The sequence below is a fragment of the Otolemur garnettii genome, unplaced genomic scaffold (genome assembly GCF_000181295.1).
Source record: "Otolemur garnettii isolate 467f Iridium unplaced genomic scaffold, OtoGar3 scaffold00277, whole genome shotgun sequence".
Classification (NCBI taxonomy): domain Eukaryota; kingdom Metazoa; phylum Chordata; class Mammalia; order Primates; family Galagidae; genus Otolemur; species Otolemur garnettii.
Window position 1 is genome coordinate 305,837 of NW_003852672.1, and position 14,951 is coordinate 320,787.

The following is a 14,951-nucleotide window of genomic DNA, read 5'->3' on the forward strand; positions in this document are numbered from 1 at the left end:
CCCTGGCAAGGTTGTTCCTCTGGGGGAGGACCAGGATGCAGCCCACTCACGTCTGAGGCCTGGATGATGAAGTGCCGCGGCAGGCCGTCCCACAGCACCGACAGCACATGCTCCTGCTTGCCCTGGCTCTCCCGCACCAGAAAGTCCCCAGAGTGCCGCAGTAGCTCCGCCACCTCTGTCCGTGGGATAGCCCCATGGTACCACAGCTGCTCGTGTAGGGGCTTCTGCACTTCAGGAACAAGCTGCAGGGGTGGGGGGAGCTGGGCAGGGCCAGGGAGGTATGCGGGGGTCACTCAGCCAGTGGTGGGGAGGTACCAGACTAGCCAGGTCTCTCCCCAGCCCATGTGCCCTCAGTCCTCGCAACCTTTGGGCAACATGACAGCGTCTGCAAGCTCCTAGAGAGGGCAGTGCCCTGGCTCAGGGTCTCACTGGGCAGAGCTTGGGGGTAAAGCGCAGGTTTACTGACTCCAAACCCAACTGGTACCTCTTCCTCTAGGCCACAGGGCCCTAACCACTTCCAGAGCAGGGAGAGCCTCCCAGGCTGCTGGTCCCTGCAGCACACAAGGACGGTGAGGAGAGAGGAGCCTAGGGTGGCAGGGTCTGGGGATATCTGCAGCCTGGAGTCCCAGGAAGAAGGGGACTGCTAGTAAAAGAAGCCTGGGCACAGCCTCCTATCTAGTATGTGCCCAGTGATGAAACCCAAAACACCAGGGTGGGGAGTCCATGGGGAGCATTGCTGAGACCCCTGGCCTGACCCACCTCTAAGGAATAGGCGGAGGTAGAAGCCCAGGCTGGGCACCACTCACCGAGAACTTGGGGCGGAAGATTCCAGAGATGTGGCTCTTAAGGATCTCCAGAGTGGGTGTCCTTCCCCCCTCTCGCTCCGGCTCCTGAGGCCAGGGACAGACGTCAGCAGGTGACCAGGCTTAGGAGGGGGAGGGTGAAAATGAGGAGTGCGGCCCCAGGGGGCAGGCCTGGCTGTTGGGCAGAGCAGTGGATGGTGGCTCACCGATGATGATGTGGAGTGGCGGTCATCCTGCAGAAGCAGCACGGGTGGGGGCTCACCAGGGCCCAGCTGCCCCAGCTTGGTCTGCAGCAGCTCCCGCTGGGCCTGCAGCTTGGCCTGGCTGCACAGCGCCACCTGCAGTCCCTGCAGGGCCTCCAGCAGTGCTTGCCGCTTGCCCAGAAGCTGCACCCTGCCAGCAGGGGCCAGAAGGGGAGAGAGGGGCTCAGTCCATGGGGAGGGCAGCAGGAGAAGGAATGCAGGAGGGCCCCACTCACCGCTCCCGGGAGTGGGTGTTCTGTTCTTCGCTCTGAAGCTCACACTGCAGCTGAGTGACCACCTCCTGTCGGCTGAGGACCAACTCTGAGGCCACAGATAGTTCATCTGTCACTGAGGTCAGCCTATACCCAAGGGAAGGGTAATGTAAGATTCAAGCCCCTTAGATGCACCCCTGTGGAGCCACGCAGGTCCCACCACTGGGCCACAGCTCTGTGTGGACATTGTCCACTCCCTGGCCTCCCCACACAAACACCCGTGCTTTGCTGGGCACCCCAGCCAGGCTGCCACACACGTGTGCTGCACACTCTCCACAGTGAGCTCGTTCAGCTGCAGCTCCCCAGGCTCCAGTGGTTCTCCTTCCTCAAGCAGTGAATCATCAAAGGTGACGCAGGGTGGGATGTCAGGTGCAGACCTGTGGGAAGCAGTGCCCCATCAGTGAATAGGCCAGTGGCTCCAGTGCCCTACAGGTACAAGGACAGGCTTACCCATACTGTCTCAGGAAGCCTTGGTACTCGGCCTGGGGCTGGATGCGGGCAGCAGCTGCAGCCATCTCTCTGTGAATGGCCACTACCTCGTCCTGTACCAGACTGCTCATCTCCAGGTATTCCTGCAGGATCTCCTTCCTGCACCCCAGATGGGACCCCCAGTCAGGAGGGCCTCATGCTGGGCAAAGCTGGACAGGGGGGGACCAGGGCTCTGGGCTTGCAATCAGTGCAGGGGGTTGATCCCCACCTCACGTGCTAGTCACGTGACTTTAGTCAAATCACTGACTTCCTCGCTGGTCTTCTGTTTGTCCTGCTATGTACAGTGGAGAAGCTGGGAGCTGTAACCCTCTGCATAGTGTCCTGTGTACAGGATGTGCTCAGTAAGAGGGAGCACTGGGGGTGCTACTGTTCACTAAGCCCTATCCTAGGCCCTGGGTTACAGCAGAGACTGACATGGACAAAACCATATGTCCTCAGGGACTTTTCCTTCTGGAGGAGCAAGGAGTTGATGAGTGTAGCAGTAATTGCTATGGTGAAAAGTCCACCAAGAGGAGATTGGGAGTGCTAAGGAGGTGGTGGTGACAGTTGTACATAGTGGTCTGGGACAGCTTCTTTGAGAAATTGATATTCAAAGAGAGCCCTGAGAAAGGGGGCTATGTGGAGAAAGACCATTCCAGAAAGGACAGCACAGGTGGCTTGGCACCTGTGGCTCAAGTGGCTAAGGTGCCAGCCACATACACCTAAGGTGGTGGGTTCAAATCCAGCTTGGGCCCACCAAAACAACAATGACGGCTGCAACCAAAAAATAGCCCAGTGTTGTGGTGGGCGCCTGTGGTCCCAGCTACTTGAGAGGCTGAGGCAGGAGACTCGCTTGAGCCCAGGAGTTGGAGGTTGCTGTGAGCTGTGATGCCACAGCACTCTACCCAGGGGGATAGATAGCTTGAGGCTCTGTCTCAAAAAACAAAACAAAACAAAAACAAAAACAAACAAACAAAAGAACAGCACAGGTGGTAGAGTATCAGAGAACAGCAAGAAGCTAGAGGCACCCCATAGACTGAGGGAGGCAGAGTCAGACAGGAAGCTAGAGGATGCAGGGTCAAGCCACTGGGTGACAGAAGGCCCAGCAGCCCACTACAAGGACTTTGGCTCTGGGTGAATGAGAAGAGATATGATCTGACCTGTTTGAATAAGGTCACACTGGCCACTTGCTGAGAATAGACTTAGGGGGGCAAGGACAGGGGCAGGGATGTGGGCTCTGCAATAGTGTAGCTTGGTGAGCAAGACTGGTTCCAGGCCTTGGCCCGGGTCTCCTCATATGGCTGTGTGGCCAGCATTTTTATAGTATTGACTTTTCCGGGCCCTGCCTCTGGGCCTGATAGCAGGACTCAGCTGCTGTAGGGAGGACATGGGGTGGGGGCTTACAGGATGCTTGCCATCTCCTCATGCAGCTCCTGCAGTGAGCATAGCAGGCCAGGCAGCAGCAGCTGGTGGTGGTGCTGGTGGTGCAGCTGTGCGGCCCGCACCCCCAGCACGTAGCGGTTGTGGTGGGCAAAGAGCTTCCATAGGCTGCGCACATACTTGTCCTTAGCCTTGTCACGGTCCTTGTCTGTCAGCGGGGAGGCAAGGGATGTGAGTGACAGCAGGGAGGCCTGGGCAGCCCCCATGCTCTGGGCATCCATGGATAGGTCAACACCAGCTAGGGAGTCCCACCATATCAGCAAGGGAAGCCACAGACCTTTGCTGGCCTCCTGGTACTTGCGCCTAGCTTGAGCACTGTCCCGTGCTAGAGTTCGGTACTGGCTCTTCAGCTTCTCGATGTCATGGCTGTGGATCTGGGGGGGAAAAGATAAGCTGGTGTGAGACAAGAGGTTCCCAAGCATGGGAGATTCTTGTCTGAGGAGAAGTCCTGGACAGGCAAGCCCTGCTAGCCAGGCTGGTAGCACACTCTAGCCCAGGGAAGGGCACGCAGGCTTCTGGGGAAGCTGCCTACCAAGGTCAGGGTCAGAGGAGCTGGTTAAAACAAGGGGAAAACAAGGTAAAGAGGTGAACTGGGAGGGCTACACCTGTCCCTTCCTGGCCTGAGAGTGGTATTCTGATAACAGGGAGGGACAGCTTCAGGCCCCATGCTTGGTTTTATGCTCTATTGTCGCCATTTCATTTTGCACTGCATCCTGCAGATTACATTCCTAGAGGGTTTGTGTTACAATAATTCATCTCTGCCAGTGTAGTCATAGACAGTATGAAGAGGCCTGAATGAGTTCAGCAGGACTTTACAAAAGCAAGCTGACCCTTGAAGTAGATGATCTTCTGGGCAGAGGGTGGGGGCCAGGCTGGCCACCAGGGGCCGCTGTGGGTTCGTGGCACCATGGCTCCCAGCTACAGGAAGGGGTGTGGTGCAGGGAGGTGACCTGGGTGTTGGACAGCCAGCTCCAAGTCACACAGTCTCTGCCCTGAGGAGCCCTGAGGAGCCGGGTGGGATTCCAGCCCAGATAGGCCGACTGACTCCCAGGACTCCCACCCTGAGTCCTCAGCCATCATGGGCCACAGACTTGCCCTCAGTCCTCACTGTCCTCATAGCCCAAGGCCGGATGGTGCAATGCAGGAGGTGACAGGGACCCAGAGCTCCTCCTGGCAGTGTCAGGCTCACTTGCCCTTGCACTCCCAGCACTGTGCCTAGGAACTGGCAACACCCAGTGACGGGAAATGCACAGATAGGCTGACAGCGACCAGCCCAGGAGGGAGGAAGCTGTAAGGCCCGAGCAGGCCCTGCGGTCAGGCAATTGCACTTCCCTAGTGAGTCCAGAGGCTCTTGTGCAAGACTGTCCTTTTTAGGCTCAATGCTCAGACAGAAAGGACAGGGCCCCAGATGCCGCCCACCTTGGTAAGATCCTGCTGCAGCTGCTGCCACTGCTCGCTGTAGGTCTTGCGCAGCTGCTGGCGCTCACGGATCAGCAGGCTCAGCCTGCTCAGGGGCCCTGTGTGCAGGTCCTCTGCATGCTGCCGCAGCACCTTGCTCAAGCCCTCTGTTTGGCTGGTGATCTCGGCCCAGGACTGCAGCATAGGATGGGGACACAGAGGATATAAGCCTAGGTTTGGCAAATCTCCAGCCTCTCTTCAGCAGGCTTCAAGAGAGGGAGAGGTAAGGCAGGTATACCAGGCACTCACGGGAGCCCCGCAGAAGCTTACCTGGCTGATAGGGCTATCAGGGCTAATGCCCCGACTCTGGCCCCCACCGTCCTGCAGGGACATGTGATGAAGCAGTCCTGCGTACTCCCTGTCACTCTTGACTCGTTGGGCCATCCACTTCCTCATGCCCTCCAGCAGGCGAAGCTCAGCCTCCTGCATCTGCTGCAGGGCCCCATGGCCCTGAGTGCTGCAGAGCTCCGAAGAGAAGCCCATAGTGTTGTCCTAGTACACAGAAAAGGCCATCCCTATGGGCAAGACAGCTGCTGCACATGGAGGGTGGGACGTGAAGGCTGGGGGCTGCAGGGTAAGGAGGGGCTGCAGACAGGCAGTGGGGTCCTGTGCTTAAATGCAGCCACGGGCCCATAGCAGCAGCTTGGCCTGGCTGTGCCCCTCATCGCTCCTCTAGCACCCAGGGTCCCCTTCCCAGTCCTGGAACAGAAACCAGTGTGGAGGATCCCTGCCTAGGCCTGTACCCAAAAATCCTCTCAGGGGTGTGTGCCCAGGTCCTCCACAGGGCCAAGAATGCCCTGGCTAGAGCTCCAGGAAACCGCTGTGGCCCAGCCCACCCTTCCAAGACTTCTATCCCACCTCTGGCCCTCTGACCACCTGGCCAGCTCCTGCCTGATAGCCCTCCCTCAGCTCCCACTGCTCCTCCCTGGGGTCCCTCATGCCTCCTAGGCTGAGATGCTGGAGTTACCCCCACAGGCAGCTGCTCCTGGGGTGGCTGTGAACAGACTCAGGCCTGTGCGACCACCAGCCGGTTCCTGATTCCGTGCTTCCTCCTCCAGCGGTTTCATTTGGCCCCGGCCCCAGGGCGGGCCTGTGGAGGGGAAGAGGCGGGCAGCAGAGGCCTGATCCCCCATGCCTGCTGGCCCCCCTGCTTAGCACTAGGCCACAGCCTCCAGCCAGCCCCTGCCAGCCCCTGCGTGGCCACGGAAACGGAAGGGAGGAGGGCGCTGGGAAAGAATGGCCCTGCAAGAGTGGCCTGTGCCCAGCACTCCCCAGGGCCCAGCAGTGCCCCAGGAACACAAGGAAGGGGTTCCAGGTGGGCTTGGGGAGTGGGCACAGGGCAAGGTCCTAGGCAGGTATTGGGCACAAGGCCTCCCTGCTGGGGCAGTCCCATCACCAGGCCAGGCTGCCCCCTAAGAGAAGTGGGGAGTCTAGTCCCAGTCCTCCCCCCCTCTTCCCTAAAGACAACTCAGGCACCAGCCTCCACTTGAATACAACTTCCAAGTAAATATCCTGAGGCAGAGAGGCTTGTCTCTCAGGCATAGTCCTTTCCCCTCTTAACCCCAGTCAGGTTCTTCCCATCCCCAGAGAGACCTGGGGGCTAGTCATGGGGCAGAGAATGGAGTGGTTTGGAGTTTCCCCATGTGGGACTCAGGCTCCCCCAAGCAGAAGTTAGGCCCTACCTCAGGTCTCAGCCCTACAGCCAGTGGACAGGTCACTTCAGCCCAGGACACCAAATAATAGGACAGGGGCCCAGTTACTCTCCATTGTGTTCTGCTGGGAAGCAGGACTTTGGGAGTTGAACTGTGCTGCTCTCAAGGCTCAGGGGCCTTGGTTTCATGTCCTGGGACTTGTCTCCTTCCACTGAGGCCTTAGAGCCCCTTGGAGGACTTTGGCCTCCTGACATAGGCCTACATCCCAGCAGGGAGCATAACATGTAGGCCTAACCAGCCCTGATCCCCAGCTAGGATGCAATAAGCGGAGCAGAGAATAACATCAACACACTGGATGCCAGGCTTGATTTGCATAGTCTGCACGTTTAATCACTTTAAAACCTCTAACATTATTTCGTGTCCATTAAATAGAAGCAACAATACTGGGCCTGTTTAAATTACAAGAAAAAAAACATCGTGCACCAACCCAGTATCTTACAAAACCAGCTGGGCTGGCCACGATGGGGTGGAGGATGGGAGAGGAGGGGGCACCCCTGGGCAAGTGGCCAGGTACTGGGAACTGGCTAGGAAAGAGGACAAGAAAGGTGCTCCCAGATGGGAGGGGACTGATTGTCCTAATGGGAGGGGTGCAAAAGGCACGTCAGAAGAGGGGATGTGGGGGCACGGCAGGTCAGTGCTTTCTCCACCAGGGCACAGTGTTGGAAGGGCTCAGTGCCACCACCTGCCCACCCCTGGCACTTGGAGAGCCAGTGACCCATGAGCCCTTGGCACGGTGAGCCCCACATGAAACACGGATGTCAGTCTGCCCCTCTCACCTGACCCCTCCTTCCTCAAGTCCACCTATCTGGCCTGCCTTTCAGGAGGTGGGGCTCAGCTGCTCCTCACTCCTCAGCAACATGCTACTGCCCCACACCCCAGGGCCAGGGCAGCCAGAGGAGGAGCAGAGTGGACAGTGGGTATGAGAAGGTGGGTGGTCCAGCTGCTACCCCCGTTAAAAATACAAAAAAAAAAAAATCATCAGCATCTAAAGTGAAATAATCACAAAGTGAAAATATATCCTCAAACAGCCCCTGAGATCCCCACAGGGGAAAGCAGCATTGGGTGGGAAGCGGGAGAGGCTGGCTGGGCCACCGTCCCTCCCCACCACCCACCCAGGGGCTCCAGGACTGTGAGTGCCAACAGCCCAGGCAGCCCCGGGCTCAGAAAACAGGGACTTGGGCCCTGGTGGGAGGGAAGGGTACAAAAGAGAGGAGGGAGGTCGGGACGCAGCATGGGTGCAGCCAGAGCTCCAGCCTTGGCTGGGCCAGCCTAGCTCGAGTCAGAAACAGAAAGACACGCACACGTGCACAGCTGGAAGCACCTGCCTTGCCTTGGTCCCTTCCTATGATCACTGCTTCTGACGAGGCTCACCAGAAGTGGGGGATAGGGTCAGGGACTCAAAAGCCCTTGAAGAGGTGGCCACCTCCTTTGAATACCTCCTAGGCCAGCCTCTCTGCTGCCTGGATGGGGACCATTATTGCTTTAGAGGGACAGGGAAGGGGAAAGAGCTGCAGCCTGGGTCAGGAATCCTGGAAAGGGCTGCCCCTCTTCACATACTCTGGCCAGGGCCCAGGCCTTGGAGAGCTGCCCTAAAGGGGTCACTCCTTTCTCCACATGGGGGCTGAGAGTGAGGACCTCCCTACAGCTGGTCCTGTGACCCACCTCAGGCAGCCAGGTGGGCCCAAGGGTAGGGCAAGAAGCAGCCTCTGCCCCTCATGCCACCCAGCTGGAGTCCAAACCCGGTCCCAAGATAAAAAAATACTTTGGTGAATTAAAAAGTGCCCAAGGAGGGAATTAGCTTGAGGGGGTGGGCAGTGGGCTCGTCAAAGGGCGCTCTGGTCTTTGATAAAGGCGGTCCTCTCGCCCCGGCCCTCATCTTCATCTGAGTCAGATGGGCACTCCTCCTGCCAGGCTTCAGGGGGCAGCCCCTTGTAAGAGATGAGGCCACGGTCCATGGTGTACACCTTCACCCCCCGGAAGCTGAAGCCTGAACGCAGCTGCAGGACCAGGAAGATGGTGACGAAGACCAGCACAATGAAGGCGCAGCTGAGGCCGGCCACCACCTCAGGCAGGTGTGAGGGCAGCAGCCCTGCCCTCAGCTGTGGCTCTGTCTCCACCTCCGGGGGTGGCTGGGGTAGCTGCTGCTGTGGTGGAGACTCACGGCTACTCTGGCTCTGCCGGGAGCAGGTCTGCTCCACAGGGTCCAGGGAGGCGTGGCTGGGGCAGCTGAGGCAGTCTGTGGGGGCTGGCCCCTGGCAGGTGGCACATGAGGCATGGCAGGGGGCACAGACACTGGCCCGGATGGTCTCCACATCATTCTCAGTGCTGTAGTGTGTGTCCACAACTTGGGGAGTGAAGCCTGATGGGCAGTGCTGGACACAACTCTTCTGGTGCAGGGAGAAGCCTTCCTCGCATACTGCCAGAAGGGGAGTGCGTGTGTCAGCTGGCGCCATGGGGCAACATGAGCCCTCAGGCCCAGCACCCTGGCAACCCAAGCGGTCCCCACAGTCCCCAGGAGCCCTTGCCCCAGAACTGTGGTCATCCCAAAAGCCCTAGGTCTCATGAGAACTCTCCTTCCTAGAGTTGGGTTGCAGGACGGGCACCCTCTGTCACCCAGCCTCAGACTCCCACAGCCCACAGCACCCACTACTGACCCACGCAGGCCTGGCTGGACGTAAGGGTCTTGCAGCCACTGCTCTCAGGAGGTGCTGGCAGCCCCTCAGGGGCTGTGCCATAGAGCACAAGGGTGAACTTGGTCAGTGTCCCTGTTCCAGAGCAGGGGAGAGAGCAAGAGTTTGAGGATGCTGGCACTGTGCCCGGCACCCCAGATCCCAACAGCAATTCTCTTTGTCCCCCAACTCCCACCACACACGTCCCCAGTACCATAGTTGTTGGCTTCACTGGTGTTTTCAATCTCCAGGACCCACTCGCCAGAGGGGTCCTCATCCCAAGAATGGGTTGTCATGAAGGCCCAGTCATTAAACCCATCTGCAGAGTAGTCATGTGGCCTAAGGGGGTTACACATAGCTGTCTGAGGCCTCCAGGGGCCCAAGCCAGGAGACACTCAGCCCATAGTTCACGGGCAAGCCATAACCCTCCAGGGCTAGAAACACCTACAGGTCTGTTTCCCAGGGGAGCAGATATTCTCAGCCAAGGGATTCCAAAAAGGTGCAATGGCACTATACAAGGCGATACCCACTATGGCACAAAATGTGTGGGAACCAGGGATTCCTACGGTATGAAACAGCATGTCCCTCTCAAAATGCCAATGGTGCCCCATGGTGTGGCATTGGACAACTGCAGGGGTATGGCTGGATGAAGGCATGGCACATGAGCTGTGACAAACAGGAGGTGCTTGGCAGGGGACAGGGCACACACCTGGCGGCCAGCAGGGTGGAACGGGTGCCCATGGGGCTAACCAGGTGGATGGCCAGGTCACCACGGCGATTGTAGGACAGGGTAAGCCGTGCCTGTGCATGCTCCAGCTTTGTGATGTGGTTGGGTCCACCCAGGCATGCTGTCACAGTTCTTCGCACCTCCAACCGTTTCCCAATGTCCCTGTGCAGAGGGCATCAGGAGAGTCAGCCTAGCCCAGAGGGACCAGCAGGTACCCCCAGTAACTCTCAGGCCCCACTGGCTCCCTCCCACCCTGGGTCTATCCCTCACTTGGGCTCTGTGAGGATGTCCAAGATGCACTTCCGCTGGGGGGCCACTGTTGTCCAGTTCTGGGCCAGAGCTACCATGGCACCTGCGTCCAACAGCCCGTAGCCGTATGAGTGACTCACTATAGGGACAAGGAAGTGGGGTCAGTTGGGAGGTGTAGAGTGACCCCTACAACCTACATCCAACCTCAGCCCACAGGGCCACCCTGCCCTCACCTTTACGGCCCACACCATTGGTGGCCCAGTCATTAGCATTAAGGTGGGCTGGCTTTGAGGTCTGTACCACCAGGTGCTGCATGTCCCGCCAAGTGAGGTTCTTACTGCAAAGGAGGAAGGGAGAGACCAAGGCTCAATCTTTTTGGGAGCAGCTATAGACAGAGGGCCAATAGGCTCAGAGTTGCCCCTCGGCTCTCCACCCACTTACTTGGCCTCCAGAGTGAGAGCAATGATGCCAGCTGCCAAGGGGGCAGAGGCTGAGGTACCCGTGTGAGACTCTGTGCACTTCTGCCGCAAGTCAGTGGTCACCTGCCAGGGGACAATGGTATTGGGCAGAGGGACCTAGAAGGATTACCTACCTGCCTGCCTTCCTTCTGCCCACAGGCCCAGGGCACCACAGAGGGTGTGGCAGGCCTCAGTCCCAGCTGCTGCCTTGCTAACTTGCTGCAGACAGGCCAATACTTGGCCCCTTCTGGGCCTCAGTTTCCCAAGGAATTAGTGGGTCAACTGGAGGTTGGAGACCACAGAGAGGTTTGTGTTTTTAGGAACGGCCTACACATCGCAGCCCCTGGGAGCCTTAGCAAGTCCCAAAGCTCACATTCCATGATGCCACAGGGGGATGAGAAGCAGATGGGGTCCAAAAGGGGACCCTGGGCAGAGCCAGCAAACAGCCCCACTTCCCCAGCCCCCACACAGGGCAAGACTCACAATCTGCTTCTCGTTCTGGTTGCCACTGCTGTAGGTTGTGGCCAGGGTGGACGAGCAGGCCTCACTGTACCAGGGCACATTGCCAAACTGTGTGGCACTGCTAATGGACAGCGTGTAGATACTGTTGGTGTAGCCATCACAGTTGCAGCTGTCGTGTTCCCGGCCCCCGTTCCCTGAGGCCCAGACAAAGATGGAGCCCAGCCCCCCTCGGCCCTGTGGACAGAGTGGGGTGGGGTCACTCATGATAGGATCAGGACTTGGGGGAGGCCTGGTAGGGAGATGCTACTAGGACTGGGAGAGCTGGGGCCTCATTTTCTAGGGACTGCTTGTCCCCAGGAGGGGTCCCCTGCAAGATCCCTAATAGATCTGTGTTTCTGCAAATATGTCTGTGCCCAAAGACTAAGCCAGGATCACCAACTATGCTCAGAGTTGGAGGTGATGGGTGATTTATATTTTCTTTACTCTTTTTCTGTCTGTTAATGCTTTAATAAACATACTTTGTATTAAATTAAACACAAGAATAAATTTAAAAATCAAAAAATACAAAAAAAAAAAAGCAACAGAAAGGATAGCATCCAGACTACCACAGAGGCTAGACCAGACCCCACCTCACCTGACTAACCCCCCGGAAGAAGGCCTCCTCGGCAAGGCGTGCTGGCCCGTCCACTGTCTTGCCATCGTCCTCAGGGCCCCAGCTGGCACTGTAGATGTGGATGTGGTTGGGGTTCAGGCCCAGAGAGCGGGCCTCCACCGCATCGGTCACCTCGCCATCCAGCATGCGAACCCCTGGCCGTGAGGGGAGCACCAAGAGGGATGCTGCATGGGTCTAGCTTCCCCAGAGCACACCCAGCCCTGCACCCCTGGGGATGGTGGATGCTGATGCTGGGAAACCCTGAGCCCCTAACTGCCTGTCTGGCTCTGCCTTTCAAAGGCCAGACGCAGAGAGAAGAGAGGCAGTCACCTTCCGCCCCCAACCACACATTCTAGTCTAGAACGATATTCTGGTTTTTGAAGGAGCATGGTGATCAGGGCCTGCCACAGAAGGACTCAGGATGGGTACTGGGAATTTTGGGAGACTTCTGCTAAGAGATACCCATCCCACCCCACAGGGCCACCAGCACTAGGGCATCCAGCTTTTGAGTCACTGAGAGAGAATCCTTTATGGAATGCATGTGTGGTCAAAGGACCCACAGTGGGGAAAGTGGTGGGCAATGACCAAGGCAGAGTCATGTCCCACTGAAGGGCCCTCCCAAAGATGGAATAGCCAAGGCTCACACCCACCTCCGATGTGGGCGTTATAGGCCACGCCTACACCACAGACACCATTGTTGGCCACTGCAGCCACTTCACCTGCACACCGTGTGCCATGCCTGCCAGGGCCAAGAGCACAGCATGGGTAGGGTGGACAGGGTGCAGTAGACATGCCCCACATGCCCCCCACGACTAGCATGTCCCATGAACAGCCCCTTCCCCCAGCACTCCCCTTGACAGTGGCCAGCTCTGCTCTGACCAAACCCTCCCTCAGAGCCCTAGCTGGACCAGAACCGTGGAAGCAGCCTTCAGCCTGTCAAGTGTGCACATTCCACCTAGGCTTAGCCCCATTTCCCTGGAAGAGACAAGGGAGGCAGAGGCCAGGGTCCTGCCATTCCTTACCTGTTGTCATTCATCTGTGTGTACCGAGGCTGGGGGTCAGGGTCTTGGTCGTTGACATCAAAACTGGCTCCAGGATCCTAGAAAGGGTATGGCCTCCATCAGGAGCAGCCTGCTCTCACAGGCAGAATAGGATAGCCCCAGACACCCAGCCAGGGACCACGGCCATGCCCCACTTCCTCACATAGTTGCCTGCCAAGTCTGGGTGGTTTTTCTCAATGCCGTCGTCCAGGATGGAGACCACAATGCCACGCCCTGTGTAGCCCTGAGCCCAGGCCTCCTTCACATTCAGGTCCCGCTGAGTGACACCAGACTGTGGAGATAGCCATTCCCATCACTTATAGGACATGGGTATTTATGTGAGTCTCAGGTCCCCTCCCTACTGCAACACCACCTCCACCCATCCCTAAAATGCCACCATTGGTTGTATGGACTTCATGGGAATGTGAAGAACTCTGGCAGGGCCACCTCAGGCTTGTGCAAGGAGAGGCTGAAGGGAAGGGAAAGAGTCCGGGGGAGCCTCAAAGTCAGCCTCGTCCCCCAACAGGAGCCCCAGTAGGTGGACAGTGCAGTGGGAGGCAGGGGGCCCGGGCTGAAGAGGCAGCGCACCAGGTACCACTGCTGGGGGAACTTGGGGTCCGTGGGCTCCTGGTACACATCCCGTTTGGTCCGTCGCTTGGCCACCTGTTGCTCTAACCACTGTACCTGTGAGGAAGTGAGGGCGAGTTGGTGTGTGTGGTGGGGGGAAGTGCGAGGGGTCCCTGAGAGCAGTGGGCAGCGGCCAGTAGGTGGCCAAGGCTAAACTCACTTGAGGTTCCCTCTGCAGACGGCTGTGCCGCAGGCGGTGAGGCGACAGAGACCGCTTTGTCACTGCTCGATGCCAGAAGTGGTAATAGTCACCGAAGATCTACAATAAAGCAGGGCGACTAAGCTGGGTTTCCATCTGTCAGTCCCCAGGGAGGCAGGGGACAGGGGTGAACGATGGCTACACGGGAATCTTGCCAAGGTGAGGAGCAGGGCAGTGGGGCGGGCAGGGGACTCACCTTCACTGGGGTGCGCTGGTGATCTGGAGACCTATGCTGACAGCCCAGGGCCAGGGCCAGCCACTGTATCCATCCCATTGGCCACCCAGAACATGCCTATTATACAGGGGCCCTGAGAAAAGCCCAGCAGTTCCTGCCCCTGGCACCAGAGTCCCTGTCTTCTCTTGGCCTCACCCATGGACAGTGTCCTGAATGAACACCCACCTGGCCTAAGTTGAGGAATCCATGCTTTTGTGCCACACTGTTGGCTACTGCTGGGCCCCCAGGGATGCACACAGCCCATGTGTTGGTGAAGACTTTCTGGCCCTGGGCCTTAGCTGCCAGCAGGACCAAGGTTCCTGCTGCTGCCACCATCCATAGCAACCAGGGCCTCAGCTCCATGGGGGTGCAGGTGGCCGGAACCCCGAGCTCCCGTTTCTGTGGCCTGGTCACAGGGCCTCAGCTCCCACGTGCCTGCTCACTGCCTGTAGCCCGGAGTTAACTGGCGGGGGCATGGGGCCGAGACTGGTGGGCTCAAGAGAGCGAGGACTGGCGGATCTGAGAAGAACAGGGGGAGAGAGTCAGTATCTCCCCTCAGCCATGCACTAGAGCTGCCCTCTTCCCCCCCAGTGGCTCAATTTAAGCCAGAAAGGGGCTCTGGGAAGACAGGGGGGAAGATACCCAGCCCCCCAAGTTCTGTAAGATTAGATGGGCACCCCAGAAACCCCTGGGCTTTCTTCCATGCAAGAACACAAGTGTGACACAGGATGCGGGGTGAAATGCACTGAGGCTTAGGTCACCGAGAATCAGCAATAATAGATGGATACATACCATGACAAAAGAAAGGTGCACTATGAAGCAGTATATACACATAATCCCATTTTTTGTTTATAAAAACTATTATACATGCATATTTATACATAACTCAAAACAAAATCTGGAAGGGCATACACTAAAATGTTAACAGTGATTCTCTCAAGATGGTGAGAATTACGAGTAATTGTTATTTTCTTCTTTATGTCATTGTACATTTTTCAAATTACCAAGTTATATTTTGCATAGGAATAAAATGTTGGCTTTTTAAAGTTTTTTAAATGAATGGTGCCTATACAACTCAGTAGGGTTTCCTGGTTCAGCAAAGCAGATTCAGCCATAGGGAGTTATTAGCAAAGGCCTGCAGCCCTGGGGGAAGGAGTGGGCAATTGGAGGTGAAGTGGGCTTTGTGGGCCTGCTCTGAGCAGGGACCACAGAGGCTCACCCCTTCTATGGCTAAGATGGGAGATATCAGTGAATTCAGG

At 57.6% G+C, this 14,951-nt stretch overlaps 2 protein-coding genes across 3 annotated transcripts in view; both read right to left on the reverse strand.

Annotated features, from left to right (window-relative positions):
• Positions 1–5,782, reverse strand: part of FES (FES proto-oncogene, tyrosine kinase) — a 9,428-nt gene extending 3,646 nt beyond the window's left edge. For both annotated transcript variants that reach the window (XR_002771326.1, XM_003803079.3), the window contains exons 1-11: positions 5,651–5,782; positions 4,954–5,175; positions 4,645–4,818; positions 3,503–3,599; positions 3,190–3,373; positions 1,768–1,905; positions 1,575–1,694; positions 1,282–1,404; positions 1,010–1,196; positions 807–890; positions 51–260 (exon numbers count right to left, since the gene is read on the reverse strand). Coding sequence is in view for 1 of the 2 variants with exons in the window: in XM_003803079.3 (XP_003803127.1) it covers positions 51–260; positions 807–890; positions 1,010–1,196; positions 1,282–1,404; positions 1,575–1,694; positions 1,768–1,905; positions 3,190–3,373; positions 3,503–3,599; positions 4,645–4,818; positions 4,954–5,166 (1,530 nt within the window). In the remaining variant the exon portion in view is untranslated. The remainder of the gene's footprint in view (positions 1–50; positions 261–806; positions 891–1,009; positions 1,197–1,281; positions 1,405–1,574; positions 1,695–1,767; positions 1,906–3,189; positions 3,374–3,502; positions 3,600–4,644; positions 4,819–4,953; positions 5,176–5,650) is intronic.
• A 909-nt stretch (positions 5,783–6,691) lies between these two features.
• FURIN (furin, paired basic amino acid cleaving enzyme) overlaps positions 6,692–14,951 on the reverse strand; it is an 11,265-nt gene continuing 3,005 nt past the window's right edge. Inside the window, exons 2-16 of the mRNA XM_003803084.3 lie at positions 13,879–14,211; positions 13,440–13,538; positions 13,241–13,336; positions 12,816–12,944; positions 12,635–12,711; positions 12,263–12,351; positions 11,595–11,767; positions 10,982–11,194; positions 10,482–10,582; positions 10,274–10,377; positions 10,062–10,179; positions 9,774–9,953; positions 9,279–9,403; positions 9,050–9,160; positions 6,692–8,811 (exon numbers count right to left, since the gene is read on the reverse strand). Of these exons, the coding sequence (XP_003803132.1) occupies positions 8,219–8,811; positions 9,050–9,160; positions 9,279–9,403; positions 9,774–9,953; positions 10,062–10,179; positions 10,274–10,377; positions 10,482–10,582; positions 10,982–11,194; positions 11,595–11,767; positions 12,263–12,351; positions 12,635–12,711; positions 12,816–12,944; positions 13,241–13,336; positions 13,440–13,538; positions 13,879–14,055 (2,385 nt within the window). The 5' untranslated portion in view covers positions 14,056–14,211 and the 3' untranslated portion in view covers positions 6,692–8,218. The remainder of the gene's footprint in view (positions 8,812–9,049; positions 9,161–9,278; positions 9,404–9,773; positions 9,954–10,061; positions 10,180–10,273; positions 10,378–10,481; positions 10,583–10,981; positions 11,195–11,594; positions 11,768–12,262; positions 12,352–12,634; positions 12,712–12,815; positions 12,945–13,240; positions 13,337–13,439; positions 13,539–13,878; positions 14,212–14,951) is intronic.